The sequence below is a fragment of the Chanos chanos genome, chromosome 14, assembly GCF_902362185.1.
Source record: "Chanos chanos chromosome 14, fChaCha1.1, whole genome shotgun sequence".
Classification (NCBI taxonomy): Eukaryota; Metazoa; Chordata; class Actinopteri; order Gonorynchiformes; family Chanidae; genus Chanos; species Chanos chanos.
Window position 1 is genome coordinate 6768807 of NC_044508.1, and position 20345 is coordinate 6789151.

Here is a 20345-nt window from a genome sequence, read left to right on the forward strand (position 1 = left end):
CAGGTGAAGAGAGGATGACCTGTACTGTGTTCATTCAACCTCAGCTGTGACACAGGTGAGGGTTTAAGCTTAGCACGCTCTCTTATCTTTGACTTTGAGACCGGCAACCAGAAAACTGCAACTTGCGAGCGCACGAGAACAAGGCGGGAGACCATAGACGAAAACAAATGTCTTGGGGTTTTTAACTCTATGCTATTACTGATCCTTCTCTTGATAGTTGTGCAACTAAGCTAAAACGAGGTACAGCTAGCAAGGATAGTCAACAAGTTAGCTAAGAAGGATTTGACTGCTCTATTACAGATAAATTACAGGGCCAAGTCCAAAAGGGTTATTCGATTAATTGCGGCACTTATATTAATTTTCACAAAATACCGCTTTTGCGTCATGGTTGACAACCTATATATGGTTCCGTAATCCCTGTCAGGTGTTTATTCGCTTTCAAAGTCAGGAAAGCTATTTTCATGAGGCGGAAAGGGATTAGGTGGCTAGCTAGCTCGCTAGCTAGCATTGCTAAGGTTAGCTAACCATTTTAGTTTTCGTAAAAGTACAAAAATGCCATTCTTTTTGTATATCGTTCCGACTGTAACTCTCTTCCTAACCTCAGTTTATAAAGAACCGTTTAGCAACGCATATAACAGTCCAGCAAGACATTTAACTTTGCAATTTTGTTTCTAGAGTAAATACTCACCTGAGGCAGCCATCTTGAATTCTCTCAATCTGAAGTCGGATCAGTAAAGAATTTCAGGGAAAGCGGAACACCTCCATAACGCGCTATGATTGGTTAATTTTACTAAAGGGCTACGTTGATTGGTCACCAACGTCAATAGTTCATTACAAGCGTACATCCAAGGGGCGGGTAGTACAAAAGTAGCGACAGGAAAAAAAGTTCTAAAAATTCCAGTATTTTATTTGCTCAAAAATGGGAATGAACCATCTACTTGTACATTTCAGTGTGTCTGTAGTTTTCTGTGGAAAAATAACTGCCCTGTTTCATTGCATTCATGATCTTCTTCCCAGGAATTGTGTGTTTTCATTTACAGTTAATTGCTCGGGGTTTTTCCAGTGGGAACTAGCAGTAGAATGACATTCTCTAATGAAACGCAAATCGAATCGAAATCCCTCAGCCGAAAGTTGGAACAATTACAGAAAGGCAGGAGGGATTTTTGAGGAGCTAGTACAGATATGCTGTACGACTTGAATCAACTTTATTCAACCTGAAGGTGGTCGATTTAAGCAAATCAGGAAAATACAGATACAACAAATAACAGCAAGAATTAGCTTCTATAATAATAATAGTAATAATAATAATGTTATTAACAACCACAACAACAACAGCAATAATAATAATAATAATAATAATAATAATAATAATATTTGTTAAGTGAATCTCTGGAGGTCTAGGATCTGTTATTCCAAGAGAAACCTGACAAAAAGGGTCAAAACAGTGTAATATAATGTTTAATAAGCAAACATTAGACAACACATGTAACAACAAGAATTAGTCTTGTAAAGCAACCAGACACAGGGCGTTTTAGGAATGAACATGAGGATTATGATTATCTGTAGTTCAAAGTTCTATAATAAAATAACAATAAACCAACAGCCTTACTATTTACTGAACTTAGACCACGGCACCAGTTTATTTCTCCAAGATAAGAAGGGTGTAAAGTAAACAAAACTCATTAACTCTTGTTTTCTGAAACAAGGGTAAGTTTTCTCGGCTGCTACAGACATTAGTTCAATAAAAAAAAATTAAAAAAACACACACACACACAATATGTTCTGATTGCTTTGATGTAGGACATGCAAAAAGTGTGTGCACAGTCATTAATTGCACTGAGACAATTCAGTGCAGAGTAAGGTCTCCGTGCCTTAGGCGGGCTGTTCCTCTAACCCAGCGCTTAGCTAAACTCTCATCACTGTGAGAATGAGCGTTTCGTTCATTCCACGCTAAGGAACTTCTTCTTTTTGGCTGTGCGCGTGTATGCGTGGTGTCGCCACTCCACGTCAGCGGTGTTCTCGTTCTCCAAGGTACCCAGCTTGATCATGTACACTAACAAGAGAAAAAATAGATATCTGAGTTTCATTCTCTCTTCAGTTTTTCATGTGTTTGTGGACCTGCTTGATTATTTGACTGTTTTCTAGGTCATGCTGGATAAGTATATGTTTAATGAAAACCTTTAGAGAAACGTAAAACAAGTCAACAAACATCTGCAAAATGAGATCGGCAAAATGTCTCCCGGCAAAAGTTAAATCCATCTCCAGCTATCTTTATAAACATTTGTACAAACAGTCAGAATTGCTTTATTACTTTTCTTTCTGTCCTTCCTCAATACCAAAATGCTTTGACTTTTCAATTATGCAGGAAATTGGCATTGTAACACGTAAATGTTCAAAAATCGGGAGGTTTTACTTACATTTCATTTCAAATCGGGGCCCCACTTCTGTCAACTCAATATTTTTGTGATCTGTTTTCTTATATGTGTGGTGTCTGTAAGAAGCATAAATGTCATTCTATGCTCAAAAGGAGTAACAGCTTTATTATCCAAAACAACAGATTTTTTTCCCCAACAATGGTTTCCACCCAAAACCAAAGATTCCATTAATATCTCTCTCTCTCACCTGAAGGAGATGAAGTCATCTTTGTTGGCAAATGTAATTACCCTCCTGCTATCTTCTTTGGGTACAGGGAACAGATACTTCAGGATGTTTGACACCTGCCATGAATATTTAATAACATGACAGAATTAGGACAGGCTTAAGAACAATGAACAAAAGGTGCATATAAAAGAGCAGCATCTTTGACTTCTCGAACGTGTTAACGCTGAAATAACGTCGCAGACTCCGAACCTTTTTTACCACTCAGCGATGTCTAAGAAAGCCGTACAGTGCTGCCTCTTACCCGTTTGCCCAGGCGGGAGGTGAAGCTGTGGAAGATCAGGTGTGGAAAAGCTTCCGACATTGTGCCTATGTCTGGGACGTCATGTCGCATCACTACATTGTACAGAGTGAAGTAGGCCGTAGGCCCAAACGGCAGGTGGCACACAACAAGCCCATCTATGGAGAGGAAAAAAATGATAAATTATGCTTTTTATATATATACACACACACACACACACACACACATACACACACACAAATCTAAGGAAAGCGGTGTAGAAGAATAAACACAGCTGCGTAATGATCACAGTTTTGGCTTTAAAAAACAGACTGAAATTCATTTCAACCAGAGCAGGAAATTAAATGATATAACGAATCCCCACAAACCCCAATACTAGCCCTTATGCTAACTGTAGCTGAACTAAAATTAAAATAAAACAGCATTTTAAGAAAAACTTTTGGGTGAAATTGGTCAGAACATATAAACTGCATTCCAGTTCAAACAACGAAACATTTCCTTATTTGGTTTTATGGGTATGAGGTCACGTTTCTTAGTACCTGGCTGTCCTCTTGTTTCCTGCACGATAACCAGATCAGTGACACTGTTGGCTTTACAGGCATGTACCAACGTGTTAACTTCATGATTTCCTCTGTTCATACGCTGTGCTCCTGGAAACAGCAGCTTTACTTCCTGGAAAAAAAGACATTTTGTTAGCAGGTGGCACTTGCACCCAGTTACTAGAATCTCAGATGTTGAAAACTATAGCAGGCTCATAAACAATAGGACCACCCTTTTTAGAAAACTAAAATGTGCTGAAAACCTGACAGAGGAACTGACAGAGGGAAGAACTAATTACCGTACGTGTGGGATGACAGGCTTAAAACAATGAGGAAGAAAAAAAACAAACAAACAAACAAACAAAAAAAAAAACACCTGACTGGCTCCCATTCTCACAGGCACCACTGAAAACTGACATTTACTGCTCCACCATGCTGAGTCAACATGCTCATTTTATATGTCAAAATGCAGTTATGCTACATTTAAGTAAGAAATGGCCCTATCTGCACAAACGAAGATGCTATCAAACCTTGGCAAACATCTTAAGCCTTGAGCTGGGGTCTCTGGATGTTGTGACCATGACTTTAGGGTCCTCCACTCCGGCCCATTTATATTCATCATCCATGTGGGAGCTGACACCTGTGTTTTTAGATTATACTGTCAGTCAGTGTCATAAAGAAATGGGAGGGGCCATATTAGAATGCTGTCGATCACATCGGACTCTGTCTCACCTTCTCCGCCCTCATCGTCAAATTCCAACAGTTTCTGCAGCTGCAACGCTTCTTTACGCACCTCAGTCGGGATGAGACGGTTCTCTGGAAGAGAAACGAGAAGTCAGCAAACAAGCCATTATGCAAACCACACAGAGACATCCTAAGGGGATACACTTCAAAGCAAGAAAAATTCAACACATCAAATAACCAAAGATGAAAGCCAATCCACTATGAAAACAGCTTAGCATTTGTCTCAAGTCACCTGGCTGACTGAGAAATCTTCCTTTGTGGAATCGTCCCCCAGGGCAACAAGTGAAGATGTAGGAAAACTAGATTTTGGCTTTGTGCTATCCTGTTGTCTGGGAAACTTAGTCTATGTTACATAATCCCCTCTGAACCAAAGCTTAGCGGTTCAGGTATTAAGCCCTTTTTTTTTTTTTTTTTTTTTACACACAATCTCTGTAAGATGGAGAATGAGCCTTACCATCCAAAGAAGATTTGAGTTTTTGTTTTTTGTCCTCAATAGAGCGCAGTCTATCCTCTTGCGCCTTCCGATATAGATACTCCTTCCTCAGCCTGATCTCCCGACGCAGCTGCATCCGTCAGCAACAACGTAAACAGATTAACACAACAAGACAAGTACACAAGACAAACAAAGCATTCCGTGATGACAGATCTATATGAGATGTAGGCTATATATACATAAACACAAGCACAGCTGGAAGAAGTCATACAAAATTAACTGGAATGGAGACCTATTCAAACTCATGTACATATAATAGAGCTCTCGTAAATAAGCTACTTCTGGCTTCTTTGTAAACAAAAAAAAAGTGCAGACAACGGGTAAAAATAAAGCATTACACTGTCATATGGCAAACTTTGTTGAGGCGTGTTAAACGGGCAATACGAGTACCTGCAATTTCAACCTCCATGGCATGAAAACTCACACCACATCAATCAACCTTTAGATGTCTCCAATCGATCACGAGAAGCGTGTTGCTCTACCACACATTTAATAACCACAATCTGTATCATATAGTTGACGTGTTACAGTATTCAACGTGAACTTCCACAGTCATAAGGAACGTTAGTGTTTAGTTCAACTTTGCTCATGTTAGCTAGTCACCTATCAACCTAAAACAACATTTAGTAACTTGCTAGCATCAATTTTATCATCTCTCCCTGTAAACCACAAGTCTAATATCGTGGCTATGTACAATACTGATTTTTCACACAGGATGCAAATGTCTGAAAAAGGTTTTATTAAAACATTTTCGGCTTACCATTTTGTAGATTCTCCTCTGTTCACACGTGCTAATATCATAGCCAATGCCAGTAGTTCCCGTACCACTGTGCAACAACACTGTATTTCATTGGACGTTGCAATCAGCCAATCAGTGAACACTGATTAATTTAAGCAACTTCCCCCAAGCCTCTGATCGTGGCTGGAATAGATATCTTTAAAACAAAAGTCACTGAACTCATGGAATGGTAAATAGCTGACGATTTACGAATCGCCATAGAAAATATGAGAAAATATATATGTGTAGAGAGCCTGTATGCAAATAATTTAAATAATCAAACAAACAGTAAAAAAATCTAAAATAAATACATACATACAGACATACATGCATACAAATATACATACATGCCACAGTTCCATTTTTCCCCTCTCTGATTACTCCATGGGGATTCCTAGCATCTAAAAAGAATGAGATAAAATGCCACAGAGGATTTTCTAAGTGGATCCACTCCTATTAGTCTTTTCCAGGTAATTACAAATTACAGAACCACAACAGAGCTGATATTAAACCAAGTCTGATTGTGGTGCTTCAGTATGTTTGCCCACAGGCATCACATTCAGACTCATGTATAATATCTCATTCCTTATTAAAACAAACTACTCATCTGAACCCAGTGCTTTGACACAAACAGACTACAGGGTCAAACTGTGGACCAACAAGCCACAATGTTAGTCACTGCTCTTATTAAAAACACTTCCTGTCATAACAGAAGAAAATTATAGCCAGGAATTCCAATCATTTCACATAGCACAGTTTTCCTCTCGCAGACCAACATAGAAATGAACAAATTTCTTGGTAGCTTTTAATCTAATTCACTATACCAACACAGTTTTCATGTTTGCTGTAATATTTCACATGTAATGCCTCTTGCTTAAAATGTGTTTTCTGCATTTGCACACTAGGTTGAGCTGTTAAATGGAAATGAACCACAGTCGGGCTGTTAACCACATCATGTGACGCCATTAGAGTTTACTCTCACACAGTTGCATATACTCACGTGCTAACACACACACACACAAACATATGTGCATGCACACACGCACACTCACATTTTCACATTTTGAAAGTGATCAAAGGATTGTGTGGTGCTGAAAGTCATGTTGCCATAAGCAAAACATGGAAAAAATTATAGTAGTAAAAACTTCACAAATTACAACAGACACAAACACATTTTCCACCTCTACCCAATCTCAACACTAAAAAAACAAGACAAAACAAAACAAAAACTCTTAAGCCATGGGCTTCACAAAATCGACATTTAGCATATAGCTGCTTTTCAGCAAGCACTTGATCAGTGAGCGACAACAAGTCATTTTGTGCAATGGGACAAAAACATTACAGCGACTACAGAAGCAGTGAGGAAAGCAGTGTGCTCTGTTGAGAGCTCTTTTAGTTAGTTTTCTTACATCTGGATGGGTCTATGTTTCCAGGAAGCCAAAGCAACCCTTCAACCAACACTGCATGTTCTCAGCTAATATGAACATATCAGTGGTGCTGATGTGTTATGAGTGGCAGTTGTGAGTCTAGTAATTAATCAGCGTGCCTGTATTACATTCTCGGAATACTTGTATTATATCCAAGCTATTGTAGATGTCCTGGTCAGATTTATGGTGAAAACATAGTTAAATTAAATTGTAAATTGTTTCCATGCTCAGAGATGGTAGCAACATCGTGAACCCCCTTAAATGGATTTAATATTGGTCCCATGGACACTAGAATAAAGTTAAGATCCAAACATCAATGCACCACTGCATGAATGTCTAAAGCGTATAATCTAGAGTGCGGATTAGAGTTGAACCTCGTTTATCTCACAAAGCAATACAGATTTTCCTACTTCAAAAACGTCTGTTCCCTGTCCTACTGCAAACACTTCAAAACTTGTGTAACAGTAATGAAAGAAGGACTGAAGCTATCCTGATTGGTTGTTCTGGCTGCATATGCATCATCAGAGATCTTCAGAGTGCTGAGTGTGAAAAGGTCTGTCTATGCGCACTGTTTCCGGCGAGTATTACTTCCTTATGCGAGACAAACGTCCTCTATACAGGAAATTACGGTCCTTCACACTTCTGAGCTTTTGAAACTCTCAAAAAAAAAAAAAAAAAAGTAAAATGTTTATGCTTAAACTTGTATTTCTCCTCGTCCTCACAGGTAAGATTACATCACTGCATTTCAAAGAGAATGAAAATAAATATGCAAATAATGTTTTTTAACAGTTAAAATGCATTTCGGTACCTTTTGATGTTGCAGTATGTCAAAATTGACATGACTTCACTAAGTAGTTAGAATGAAAAAGAGAAGTGACTCTCCTGTTTCTGCGGCGACAAAGCTACAAAGAAAAGATCTTTTTACATTTGATAGAAAGAAGAAATGATAGATTGAAATTGATTGTATGTTTAAAGTGTGCACTTTTCTTTTTATAAACAGACTTGACCGAAACTATCCAAGTCCACAGGCTTAAATGCCCTTATAAGAATGAACACAGCAATCTACCCAGAGTATGGTGTAAACAAGACTCTGAAGATTGCTGCACAGGTTTCTCCTTCAGACAAGGCAGTCGCTCTCTGGAGGAAGGCAATCTGATCATTCAGGATGAAGATGGAAAAGCGTTCACTGTCAACATAATCGAGCTGAAACAAGGGGAAGGAATGTACTGGTGTGGTGTGATGGGTGGGAACCAAACCATCATCAAACTGGCCGAGGAGTACTTTTACATCAGTGAGTCTGACACTCTTAGGTCTTTGTCTGATTCAGTGCACTTAAAAAACAAACAAACAAACAAATCAGAGCAGATAGAAGGAATGATACAAAATCATCCCCCGAATGCATCAGTTTTGATTAAAACAGCACCCGATGTCGGGGATAGACGACTAAATGGCCTATTTTAAATATCATATTTTCTTTGTCTTCCGTAACAAGACTCTCTGAAAGGAAGCGCTTGCCCCTTTGGGTTCTAGCTCAAAGGTAGCACGTTGCGCTCACTCGAAACTCAGCTTGGTTAACACGTTTCAATGGCTTGTACTAGAACATGTCATCCAGTGTGCTACTATTCAATCAAAAGCTGAGGTACCCCCGTTAGCAGCTACCATTTAATAAACAGCGGATGATTATACACTGGCAAGTCAGGACGGGGCTAAAAGGAACATGTGTATGGCTGACGAGGGGCACTTTAGGACTGGCCGGAGACACACCGGTCTGTTGGGAACCTCAAGATTGGTGTCGAAAGACTCTGTTCTACAGACAGTCTTGATTTTTTCTCTTTTTCAGGCCCACCGCCATCTGTGTGGTGTATCGTGCGCTGGGTTCTGTTTGTCCTGCTGCCCTTGGCTGTGCTGTCGACACACTTGTACTCAGCTAGTATGTACACAAATGTCCTCAAATCTTCAGAGCGGAAACATTACTTAAAAAAAAAAAAAGAAAAAAAGATCGCAGTGATAATTGCTGATCTGTATCTCTCTTCTGGTCTCTTTCTCTCTCTCTCTCTCTCTGACTGTTAGGTAAATTCAAAAAGGAGAAGGTAGGTTATGTCTCATATCAATTAATATCTCAGCAATAGTAATTATTCTCATAGGATGAGAGTAAAGGTGTTTGGGTAAAGCTTGGCTAAGACTATAACTGATAAACGACACATGAATAAATGTCATATAGAGTGTTAGTAATTTCTCATCTAAATATTACAATTATGTTTCAGAGACAGGGGAAGCTGAACTCAAGACAGATTGAGGACACATCAAGTCTTTGAAGAGTAGGCGGGGTTTGCATGCCTCAGTTCCTATTAAAGCAACTCAGTCCACATAATCAGGCTGAGGTCTTGTTTTTTTTTTAATTTAAAATTTTGTAACAAAATGGCTTTGATAACTTTCTCATAACCTGATGAACTCAAATTTTAAGTGTTGTAATTGTACAGTGCTGGACAACAAATAAAAGTATTTATCTGAGAATTTCATTTAACGACACGCATTTGTATTTAGCGTGTGTTTTCTGTGCGGATCCTGGAGAACATTCAGTTAAATATAGTGAGACAAAGGTTCAAGTTAATATCACAAGCTGCAGATAATAAAGTGACAGAGATCCGTGAATGTGAGGCGTTAGAAAATCTAAACCAAAGAACCATACATTGCGATTACCATCAATGGTATCTGAGCGTGAAACCACAAATCATGATGCAAGAGTCATAATCATTTAGTTCTTTTTTTTTTTTTTATTCATTTCATCAGTAATAAAGTTTTAGAGAATGAAAGAGAGGCAAGAGCATTTATCATCTGAAACATAGTGTGACTGGCATATCTGAAAAAAAAGAAAAAGAAAAAAGAAAACAGAATCAGAAAGCAGTTTTTGAGGAGTGTAAATTAGTTAAAGTGTTACAAAAAAAAGTCTAATATTTGCCATGCAAAGCCTGGCCTGGTTCCTGCTACTCCGCTTTCCAGAGCATGATATTACACGTTCTCCCACGACTCATATGTCTGAGAACAATCCCGCTTAAATTCTCCAGCAGACTTCCAGTAAACTGCGTGGTGTAGGTGTGAACAAGAAGGAAAACAATTACAGAAAAAAATTTTTTTTGCAGCAAATCTGAAGCAAAAGTTAAAAGAAGAGTCTAGCAGTTTTGATTTTGTCTTTGTCACATGTGGAGACTTTTTTTTTTTAAGAAAAAAAAAAGAAAAGAGATGAGTGTTTCAGTGCAGTAGCTACCCACACCCACAGATGGCGCCACACCAGACAGTTGACTGAGCGTGATGCATCAACAAAATCTTCTCATAATTACAGTATTTTCATGATTCATATAAAGAACATATCAGTCAGGGCTAATTTGCTGTTTTTGTGTGCTTTGCTTCTTTTAAGGTGTTTTGAAAAGCGAAGGAGTGTTTGTACAGTCAGTCTAGCACATGGGCCAATTCACCTCAGTTGCAAAAAGAAGCAAACATTTTGATTCACTTCGCCTAATTCTGAGGCAAAAGTGTACCAAAATAACGAAACAAATTTACACCAATATAAAAGAAATGTATTGACATACGTAGTGTAAAACATTCATGTCTGACTCACGAGCACAGCTTTGACAAACACGAGTCAATTAAAAAAAAAAAAAAGAAAGAAAAAAGCATGCCTTACCATCAACTTTGAACAAGGAAATCATGTTCTACAGCAAATTGCAAATTACATACAATGCAAAATGGATACACAACAACAAAAGGCTGAGTGGTTTGTTCCTACCGAACTGTGAATGAAAAAAAAATTATAAAACCAAAAAAATTATAAAAACAAAAACAGCAGGTAAATGATAAATACGGTATCCCCTAAAACCAGGTTTTGACACTGTGAGAATATCACGCAAAATGAGTCACCTGTCGATGGCTTATATTTTTTATTGCAGTTTGAGCACAGCGTGTGGAGATGCGTTTTTTTGTTGTTGTTTTTTTTCCCCATGTTGTCCTCCTTTGGCAGAGACAGGTGAAAGCTGCAGCTGTCTTTTATGGTCAATGGAAAGTCCTACGGTGTGGTTTTCAGTATCAGAGCTAGGCTGCTGTGGTCTTTGCTTGCCTCTGACAGCTTAGTGTGTATCAGCATCTCCGCTTCAGTATGTATTGCATATGTGTGAAAATGCTCTTCAGAGATGGCCAACCCCACCGAACACACACACGCAGACACACACACACACACATGCCCGCTCCCCGCGTTGTGGAGTTCGAACTTGGCGAACGTCCCCGCGACTTCTATAGTTCCTCGTAGTCTCCGTCCTCTCTCGCGGCTGACCCCTCCCCCCCTGCCAAAAATGCTTCCAGGTCGTCCACGTCGCTCGTTTTTTTGCTGCGTGACTTTTTCTTTTTCTTCTCCTTCTCCTTCTGGTCGCCGCTTCCTCCTGCCTCCTCCTTCTCTTTTTTCTTATGTTTGTGACGTTTCTTGCCGCTTTTGTCTTCCTCCTGGAAGAAAGGAAAAATTCCACGTAGTCAGGTTTTTTTGCACTCTGAACAAATTCAATATTTGTACTGCAATTTGAACTCTTGAGGTAAAACAGATTTCACACCTCTTTACTTTTCTTCTTCTTTTTCTTTTTCTCCTTTGTGGAGTGCTTACTTTCTCTTTCTGAAAAGGACGAAAACAGTCACATCGATATGAATAAAATAATGAAACAAAAATTCACAATTGGTAAACAATGTACCTCAATGTCAACGTACATCAAACAGCAACGGTAAACATTTTAAGATGATCTTAATAATCTTATTAAATGACGCAGCGTAAATAACTCACCATCTTGTTCTTCACTGCTGTCTTTGCTTTTGACGGATTTCTCCTCAAAGCCCAAACCGAAGAGGTCCCCGTCGTCCTGGCTTTTGAAGGAGCGGATGGAGGACTTTGGAGGCTCTGCGGCTTGGGCTGGGGTCATAGTGTCATCGTCGGAGAGGTCAGGGAGTTCAGCCCTCGCAGGGAAGGAGTCCTACGAGGACAGAAGGCCGGAGGTCGAAAGTCACAACCCAAGTGTCACGCAAAACAATCGCTCTTTCGCCCGTCTCAAAAAACAAACAACCAATAGGTTTCCACGCATTTCTGGTTTTCTCATGATTCAACAGAATTAGGTCCATAAGCGTTAAGTAGGTTACCTTTGCCACCTTCTGCACCTTGTCCTCATCGCTCTCAAAGTCGGGATCGTCCATGATGAAGGAGAGCATCTGCCGGGCGACTGGAACGTCCTGGTCGGTGTCGGAGGATTCAGCCTGAGCCGTCTCCTCTTTGCTGTGGCTCTGGTGTTTGGGTGGGGTTGGGGCGGGTGCTGCTGGGGTGGGGCTAAGGATGGGGGCGGAGGAGACAGCCTCTAGACTTTGGCTGCCGGCGTTTTCCTCTACCCGTTCTGTGGGAGGTGCTGTCTCTGTGGCACTAGGTTTGTCTTCCAGAGTGAGTGTGTTCATGGACTCCCTACAAAACCCCCCCCCAAAAAACCCAGCTGTCTTTACATCAAAGTAAAAAAATAGTGAATGAATACATTAGGGATTGGATTAAACAGCAGTTGAATGGGGCGGGATTGAAGATTTGAATGAAACTTTCTGAGATTAACACGTTTCACAGATCTTTACCCTACACTGTGCTCCACTAGGATAGAATTTGAAATTTCTGAATAAAACCGTTTCACAAAGGCTGGATTTAATGGTTCTGGATTATAAATTATGATAGATTACACTGTGTTTCACTTGGGCCAGATTAAATTTAAACAGTGCTGCTTTAAAATGCTACTCACAGTGGCTCATCAGTTTCCACATCTGGATCTTCATCTTGCGTTACAGCCGGCGCTGTCTCCTTCTCCTCCTCTTCGTCACTAGACAGGGCGATGTCCAGGGCTTTGTTCGGAGGTTTCGGTCCAGCACCGGGTGCGGTATCATCCGGATCTAAATCGTCTTGGTAACCAGCCACCATAGGGTTTCCTCCTTTCTCCTCCCCCTCACTGAAACAAACACAACGCGGATAAATCTCAACCTGCTTCCACTCAATGCGTAAAAACAGTCATACAAACGGTGAACACAACACGCCGCTTGTTTACATGTTTATTTTACCTGTCGCTGTCCAGGGAGGCAGGCACAGGCTGGGGGTCCATCTTAGTTTTGGTCGGGAGACTGTCCTCCAGGAAACTTCTGTCTAGTCCTCCATCCGGCACAAAGTCATCCACGCTCTGAACCACGGGAGGGTCGGCCGGGGCTGGAGGATCAGGCTCTGCACGGACAACAAACCCCCCCCCCACCCCCCCCAAAGAATTGTTCGACTTATCTGTGGCAAATTCAACGTGTTTCTTCTGTTAAATACGCCTGGCACTGAGAATTCGACTCCAGCAGACAAGCGACCTTATTTCTCAGCCAATAAAACAGCAGGATGGCTTTGTTGGCAGTGAATGAAAGATCCATTCAGTGACTGCACGCTTACGGCACTGTTTGGAAAGCTTTAGGAAAGGACTGGACTGTTCTTGCTTGTGAAAATCTCCCAGTGTCTTGTGGTACAAGGCTTTCTACTGGAATTCTCCACGTGCCTAAGGAATGTATAAAGTCTTGTGACTCCTTCACCCTCCAGTACACACATTCTACGCCGTGCGTTAGTCCTAATCCTCTAAATTAGACTCGACAACCAATGAAACGGAATGTAGTGACAAAACGACTCAGCGTTTTCTTTGCTGGGATACACTCAGTGTCTATGTGTTTCCACTGGTACACACATACCTGTTAGCCTACCAGGTCTAAACTCAAGTTCTCAAGTAGTCTCGGCCGGACTCACCTGGTTGGGTTTGGGCTGGAGGTTCTGGAGCTGACACGGATCCGAAAAGCCGTGCGATGAAGCCGCGTTTCTGTGGTGGTGCTGGAGCTGTTGCCGTGGTAACAGGCGCGGGTTGGCCAGGAGTGGAGGAGGAGGAGGGGGAGGAGGACTGAGCAGGGAGCTCTGGAGCGTGTGACTCGGTTGAGACTGGAGGAGGTGGAGGAGGAGGTGAAGGGGAGGGGGAGGGAGAGGGAGAATTGGATGGCTGGGTTTTAGAGGGGAGGGGTGGCTGAGGGCTTCCAGGACTGGAGCTGGTAGTGGAGTCTCCACTAGGGGGCACTACAGGCGACTGGGATCCTGAAGAAGGGCTCTGGCCATTAGTGGCACCAGGAGAGCTGTAGCCCTTACTGCGGGAGTCCAGCATCTCTAGGAAACTACACGATAAACATGGTGAACATAGCATTAGTCCAAGCCTCAATCTCATACCCTCCACAATCAACTCATGCCTTTGCCACAAACAACAGCTACTCACAAAAACTGTCATTACTGCATTAATACATACAGTCACAGACCAATACTAACAATACCACCAAATTAAGACATGCTACAACACACAAACACGTTCTAACACACACACAGCAGTCTATATACGTGTCTATAGGTGATCAGTTGAAGTGTACAGTGTATCATGTTTGCTGCACTGTCACTCTACAGTACAATAGGACTGTCTTATTGGGTTGTGTTACTGTGTGAGAAGAGCCTTACATCTCGTAGTTCTGGTCTTCTGTCTCCTGCTGCACAGAGAGCTCCTCCAACGTAGCGTCCATATCCAGCTGGTTCGTCTCCAACTGACGTAGCAGTGTCTCTCTCTACGCATGAAAAAAAAAAAAAGAGAAGAGGAACAAAAAAAACACAGCATTTAAGACTCACAGTCAGCACTGACTTATTGTTTCTGTTTCTCATTTACAAATGGGACAGGACTATTTCCTTAAATCTCATTACTACTGTCTCTAGAACATACCAATGAAAACTGCTGACTGTTACCCCTGCCAGAGCAGTACAGTGTGCAAGATATTGAAGAATGGACTTGATGCAACAGTTAAGTTTCTGTGCTTAATTTATCTGTCCTCACTTCTGTTACGGTTACGTTTGAATAACCTTGGTAGGCAGAGCTAACTGTAAACTAAGTGAGTTTGGGAGAGAAAAAGACACACCTGAAGCTGCAGGAAAGGGATGTTGAAAAACCGGTGTAAATATTTGAGACCAAAGCCATTTTTCATGGAAGACTCTGCATAATGGATGTAAGAGGAGCCTAAAGGCCTGCAAAACAGTTATAGTCAAAATGTGAAAGTTACAAACTCACACACAAACACACAAAAGAAAGGACGCAGAAACCCCACCTGTTGAGTCCTGCGATGAAGTCACGGATGTCCTCCGGCAGGATAACGCGATGCTCGCCCATGTCACGGTGGTTGCCAAGGACACACACGGGTACATGGGTGGGCACCTTCGGCAACTCTCGCAGAATGTAGTTATAAGTCCTGTGAGTAATCAAAAACGTTGTTTTACAAATCTTGCAGCATGTAGTTTTTTTTTTTTTTTTTTTACATTTTTCTTTTAGCTCCTTCTGGTCCCAAACTGGAAATGTACAATTCCCTGTGCTGTCAGAGCCATTGCACCACCCCTCCGCTACACTGGGAGTGGGGAAGGCTAGAGAAAAACGCCCAAATTAAATGAGCAGCATGAGCGTGTTCTCACCACTGCTTCGTGATGTCAAACATCATGATAACACCGTTGCAGTTTTTATAGACGTCCAGAAACTCAGCATCCAGAGCTGGCTCCGTATCCGTCTGCTGAAGAAACGAGAGACACGGCGAAACGCCCATCAAACAATCCCTCCATCCAGAAACAAATTTGATAAGACTTTTTTTTTTTTCCTCTCTCTCTTCACAAAGCAATATGCACTACAGTTCATTTTGATGTGTGTTACCTCTTGAGGTTCATTTTCCAGTTTTAAGGTATCACCCCATTTCTTCGCTTTGCCTGTTGAGGATTATGAGGAGACAAAGAACAGATATATTTCTGAACGCGCATCTGCTTGGACTGAAAAAAAAATTCTGCAAAACCCTTATGAGTAGCTTCACTCAAATAATTACACCTCAGTAACGGAATGGACGTGTTATTAGGGATGTGACAAGTCAACATTTTTGCTTAACGTTCAAACTCTCATTTTCAAATGGTTAACCGAGTAGTGGGTGGAAAGATCCATAGGGACATTTGAAATGCTTACAATTGACAAGATAATTCAGCACATTTCAGAGTGCACAGATGCACAACAGTCAGTAGTTAAAGACATGTATTTGGCTTGATTCGACCAGCTCACGTTTTTGCGCCTGCAGACAGGTCACTGTATAAGTTCTGCATCTGGGCCATCACGACATGACGTCTTATAGTCAGCTTCTGAATACGAAATTAGTTTACAGAACTGTAGTTCTTCAACGCCAGCAACTGGCTGCAACAACTTCAGAGGACTAGCAATGTAATTCCACTGTCCCTTGTTGCACCTATCCCGGGTAAGGGTAAGAGTGGACTGCTGTTGAGGGTTGGTGTTGCTAACAGTTGATTCTATAAGACCGATATTGTGAATCAGTAATGAAAGCAAACAGTTATTGTTCACTGAATATCATTTATTGTTATCTGTGCACAGGATTGTAACTTTGAAAAAAATAAAAAAGACTACCAGTTATCGGTTAGTATTTTTTTGGTAAACGTTTCCTACTCGGTTAACCGTTTAAATATTTAACCCTTCACATCCCAGTGTGTTACACTGTAACTGTTAAAACATGCAACGTTTTTTATAGGGTAAGTTTTACATTCTGAGAATCTATGCATACAATATGGAATGCAAAACGGTCAGAGTAAAATTAATACGTATTTCAAAGACTTATGTTCGTGCTATTTTTTTTCCGAAAGATATGACCAAACTCACATCACTCATACAGCAAACGCCTGAATATCATTAGTTGCATTCACAAACTACGGTTGCATTAGCAAGAGGTAGCGCATTGCAATATCTTTGTTCAATAAAAAAAAAATATTGCCAGGATACCTTGCTACAGTTATATGTATTAGTTTTTTTGGTTTTGTTTTATTTTGCAATCCAAGAAATCCTCAAAAGCACAGATGAACATTAGGATGGTAAACATGACTAAAGGTCAGATACATGGTTGAATTTAAGGAGCACACAACCTCCTCTAAGAAGACAAACAGTAATGTTTGCATTTGGATAATACAGCGCACACACAAACACACAGACACGCCCGAACAGCACAGGCTTCTTAGGGCCTCATGCTCTATGGAGTCTCACCTCCTCCCTCTGGGAGAGGGATTTTTTGGCCTGGATGCGTAGCAAGAGTAGAACAAGAAAAACACCATTAATACGAACCAGCACAAAACTGCATTTGGGGCAATTTAGACTTGGTTTTTCATGGTTCTAAAGGTACATCTACAGGATTCAAATACATGGATCCAAACAGAGCAGAATGGAGGATTTATCAGTTTAATATATTATACATATATATTAATCTGTATATATATATATATTGCTCTCCATTGTCAATAACGCTGTACATACTGTAAGATACAGCACCACTTATGCTGTAGCACTCACTTATACCTGCACTTATCTGTAAATAATACTATTCTTTTGCACTTCTGGTTAGATGCCAACTGCATTTCATTTGCTTTGTACCCATACTCTGTATGATGACAACAAAGTTGAATCTAATCTAATCTAATCTAATCTAATGTAATTGGTATCTTCTTAGAGAGTAGGGTAACCTGTGAACAGGTAACAGCATAGAGATTATCTGAGTAACTCACCTTTATCCACCACATCCCATACCTCCACCTTTACAACATCATCTGTGGCTGTAGACACACACACACACACACACACACACACACACACACACACACACACAGAGTTACAGATTAGACAAAGGAGCATGGAGTGCCTTTAAAAAAACACCATAAAACCAACTAAACTTCGGCCAATAAGAAATACTAGTCTGATCAATCTATAGGTACTGCATAGACATACATGCTCTCTCTCACCCCCCCCTCCCCTCTCTCTCTCTTTCTCTCTCTCACACACACACACACATAACAAATGAATGAGTTTCTGAAGGGAAAAAAAAGTTTCACACAAACTAGGCTTGTTTTCAAAGCCAGAGTAAGAATTCCATAAATTCCATAAGGGGTTAATTTTGTCTGATCACATGATTTTGGGGCTGACAGCTTTTTCAGGAGGCACTAGGAACCACAGAGGTCTATAAAGGGAGCTCTTGTCTACTTACAGCCACAACACCAACTAAAAAAAAAAACCACTATTAACCAAAGGAAGAGAGGACCAAAAAGCACTTAGCAGACTGATTCATGTGTGGGATATAGTCCATTACGTTCAACAAAAGCGATTGATCTAGCACTCTCCTCTAATCAGTTTTATCATGTACATTTATTCTGATGCTTATCCCACATATTTACCTTCCAGTGTCTCTATAAGCTTGCCATACCAACAGAATGGCAGAAGAACAAAAAAAAAAAGGGAGAAATTATAAAATTTTTTGTAGAAAAGCAAGATTCATTTCACAGACACTTCAGCTTGGAATGTGACTCAAAGACAGTGAAATGAAACGAAAAGATTCAATTATTCTAGGAGGAAAAACATCTGACGTTTAGTCACGTTTTTAATTAGTGCTCATCTTACTTTTGTAATTCCAGTGGATGCTGGTGACCTGGATCTCCTGAGTGGGAATGTATTCTTCTCGGAATTTCTTCCCCTGCAGTCTGTGCCATAGAGTGCTCTTACCGGTGTTTCTGTCTCCACGAATGACAATCTTCACTGGAGTGAACATGCAATATAAATGAATGCAATTTAATGTAACAAAAGATTGTAATGTGAGAAAGACAGTGACTTCACTCTCTACAAAGACGGCGAGTTTCAACAAGTTTTTTGCACTGAGGTAACTTTTTTTTTTTTTTTTTTTTTTACTGTGACCCATTGATGTGAATATTTAAGTTGAGATTTGACTTTCTGTATGAACACTGCAAACTCAAGAGACCATAACTCACTGTTGTACTGTACTCCTTTAGCAAAGCGTCTCTGAAGGCTCTGATTCATAGACTGCAGACCTGCTGGGATGGTTTTCTCCTTTACCTGGCCTGGCTCTGAGCCAACCAGCTTCTTCAGAGCAGACAACATCTTGACACGACTGTGTTTTCACTTAGCTTCACCAGAAATAATAGGTCTTTTTTTTTTAAACGGTATTTAAAACATACTGAGCTATGAACTTATACGGGATAACAGACGCTGTTATGGGCGCCTCTCCATCTCGAAAAGAATGGGTGTCAAAGCATTTTTTAAATGAATTTCACTGTTGAAATATTTCAGTGTTTAAACTTCTGGTGAAACATTTCAAGGTCTTAAACAATGCCTGTTTACATTTCTTTCAAAAGAAAAACAAAACAAAACAAATTCGAGCCCCTGACTACAACTAAAACATAAAGCTCTAAAACTCAACGCATTTCCCCCTCAATCGTGTATTTGCACTGCTTGATGATTCACCGATCTCGTCATCACCTGCAGAGGAAGCAAATACTATTAGTTTAAGGATCAGTGGTTTTACTGTCATATCCTAATTGTTCTATTTGTTTATTTATTTATTTATTTTTCGCAACACGTTCTTGTTCAAGAAAAGGACCTTGTCAAAGCCTTCATGTTAAGGTTTCTAAATCTGCTGTAACGGTTTGTGCTAGTTTGACATAGGTGAGACACGTAGCCCTGTCAGCGATGAAAATCAATGGGGAGGAAACGGGCTACAATAATGGCTAGGGAACTTAGCCCTTTAGTCTGTAGGCTTGCCGCATAATCAGTTAATAAATTCCACATCACAACAAATGATTTAGATGACATTCTAATATAAGGCTGTCCTGACCACAAATAAGTGACTATGACTGGCAGGGCGTGTAGTAATTTGCACTATGTACCGCTGCATGCTAATTTGCCGAGTAGAATTGATTGAACTCACTAGCGGTGTGCTAGCATGCCATCCTGGTAGCTATCTTATCAACCAGTATCTGCAGTCAGCCTCGCTGTCAGTTATGCCAACTGGCAAATATATTTGTACTTACACAGACGGGCACCACCATAGCCCGAACAGAGGACATACAGATGGTTGGTAAGATTGTGCTATATTGACATAATATGCATCCTGTTCCTAGCGGACATGCTCAACGACATTCTTCCACAGTAAAAAACCATCACTCTGCCCGTAGCGCGTGAACACAGAAACAGCACTTTCTAAATGGCTGCTAAGCGAACAGTTTTCCAAAATAAAAGTCTCAAACTTTGTGGACCGAAATATGTTACAAGTCTCAGGTAATTTGCATTAAATAATCTGTTAATTTATAGGTGTTATTTGTCTCACTGATTATACACATGATTATACAGACATATATACACAGCCATGCCAGAGCCATCAATATTTTATTGTCTTTGAAACATGGTATCAAAACTTAAACATTGTAATTTAGTTCTTAAAGCATATAGTATTATGACATGCTTTTTTTAAAGGTCAAATTCAGATGTTAAAAGCAAAAAAA

General features: G+C 40.4%; 2 protein-coding genes across 2 annotated transcripts; both read right to left on the minus strand.

Moving 5' to 3' along the window:
* Window positions 1–1783: 1783 nt before the first annotated feature.
* imp4 (IMP U3 small nucleolar ribonucleoprotein 4) lies at window positions 1784–5472 on the minus strand. Its single transcript, XM_030791384.1, has 9 exons — window positions 5436–5472; window positions 4637–4745; window positions 4171–4254; window positions 3969–4078; window positions 3439–3571; window positions 2903–3057; window positions 2623–2717; window positions 2418–2491; window positions 1784–2053 (listed from the first exon to the last, which is right to left on the minus strand). The coding sequence occupies exons 1-9, from the start codon at window positions 5436–5438 to the stop codon at window positions 1941–1943; spliced, it is 876 nt and encodes a 291-aa protein (XP_030647244.1). The 5' UTR covers window positions 5439–5472; the 3' UTR covers window positions 1784–1940.
* A 5092-nt stretch (window positions 5473–10564) lies between these two features.
* rabl6b (RAB, member RAS oncogene family-like 6b) lies at window positions 10565–19925 on the minus strand. Its single transcript, XM_030791403.1, has 17 exons — window positions 19875–19925; window positions 18816–19323; window positions 18451–18585; window positions 17565–17612; window positions 17050–17079; window positions 15673–15725; window positions 15441–15535; window positions 15083–15223; window positions 14897–15002; window positions 14448–14551; window positions 13704–14116; window positions 12995–13151; window positions 12682–12885; window positions 12050–12362; window positions 11700–11886; window positions 11476–11534; window positions 10565–11371 (listed from the first exon to the last, which is right to left on the minus strand). The coding sequence occupies exons 2-17, from the start codon at window positions 18943–18945 to the stop codon at window positions 11165–11167; spliced, it is 2382 nt and encodes a 793-aa protein (XP_030647263.1). The 5' UTR covers window positions 18946–19323; window positions 19875–19925; the 3' UTR covers window positions 10565–11164.
* Between the last annotated feature and the right edge of the window lie 420 nt (window positions 19926–20345).

Excerpts from the sequence above, each read along its gene's own strand:
- rabl6b (XM_030791403.1), bottom strand. The coding sequence starts at position 18,945 with ATGTTGTCTGCTCTGAAGAAGCTGGTTGGCTCAGAGCCAGGCCAGGTA. Across the intron at positions 18,586-18,815 it reads TAAAGGAGTACAGTACAACA|TGAAGATTGTCATTCGTGGA; the intron begins GTGAGTTATGGT and ends TGTTCACTCCAG. Across the intron at positions 12,363-12,681 it reads GTGGAAACTGATGAGCCACT|GGAGTCCATGAACACACTCA; the intron begins GTGAGTAGCATT and ends GGGGTTTTGTAG.
- imp4 (XM_030791384.1), bottom strand. Across the intron at positions 4,255-4,636 it reads ACTCAAATCTTCTTTGGATG|AGAACCGTCTCATCCCGACT; the intron begins GTAAGGCTCATT and ends TTTCTCTTCCAG. Across the intron at positions 4,079-4,170 it reads TGACGATGAGGGCGGAGAAG|GTGTCAGCTCCCACATGGAT; the intron begins GTGAGACAGAGT and ends CTAAAAACACAG.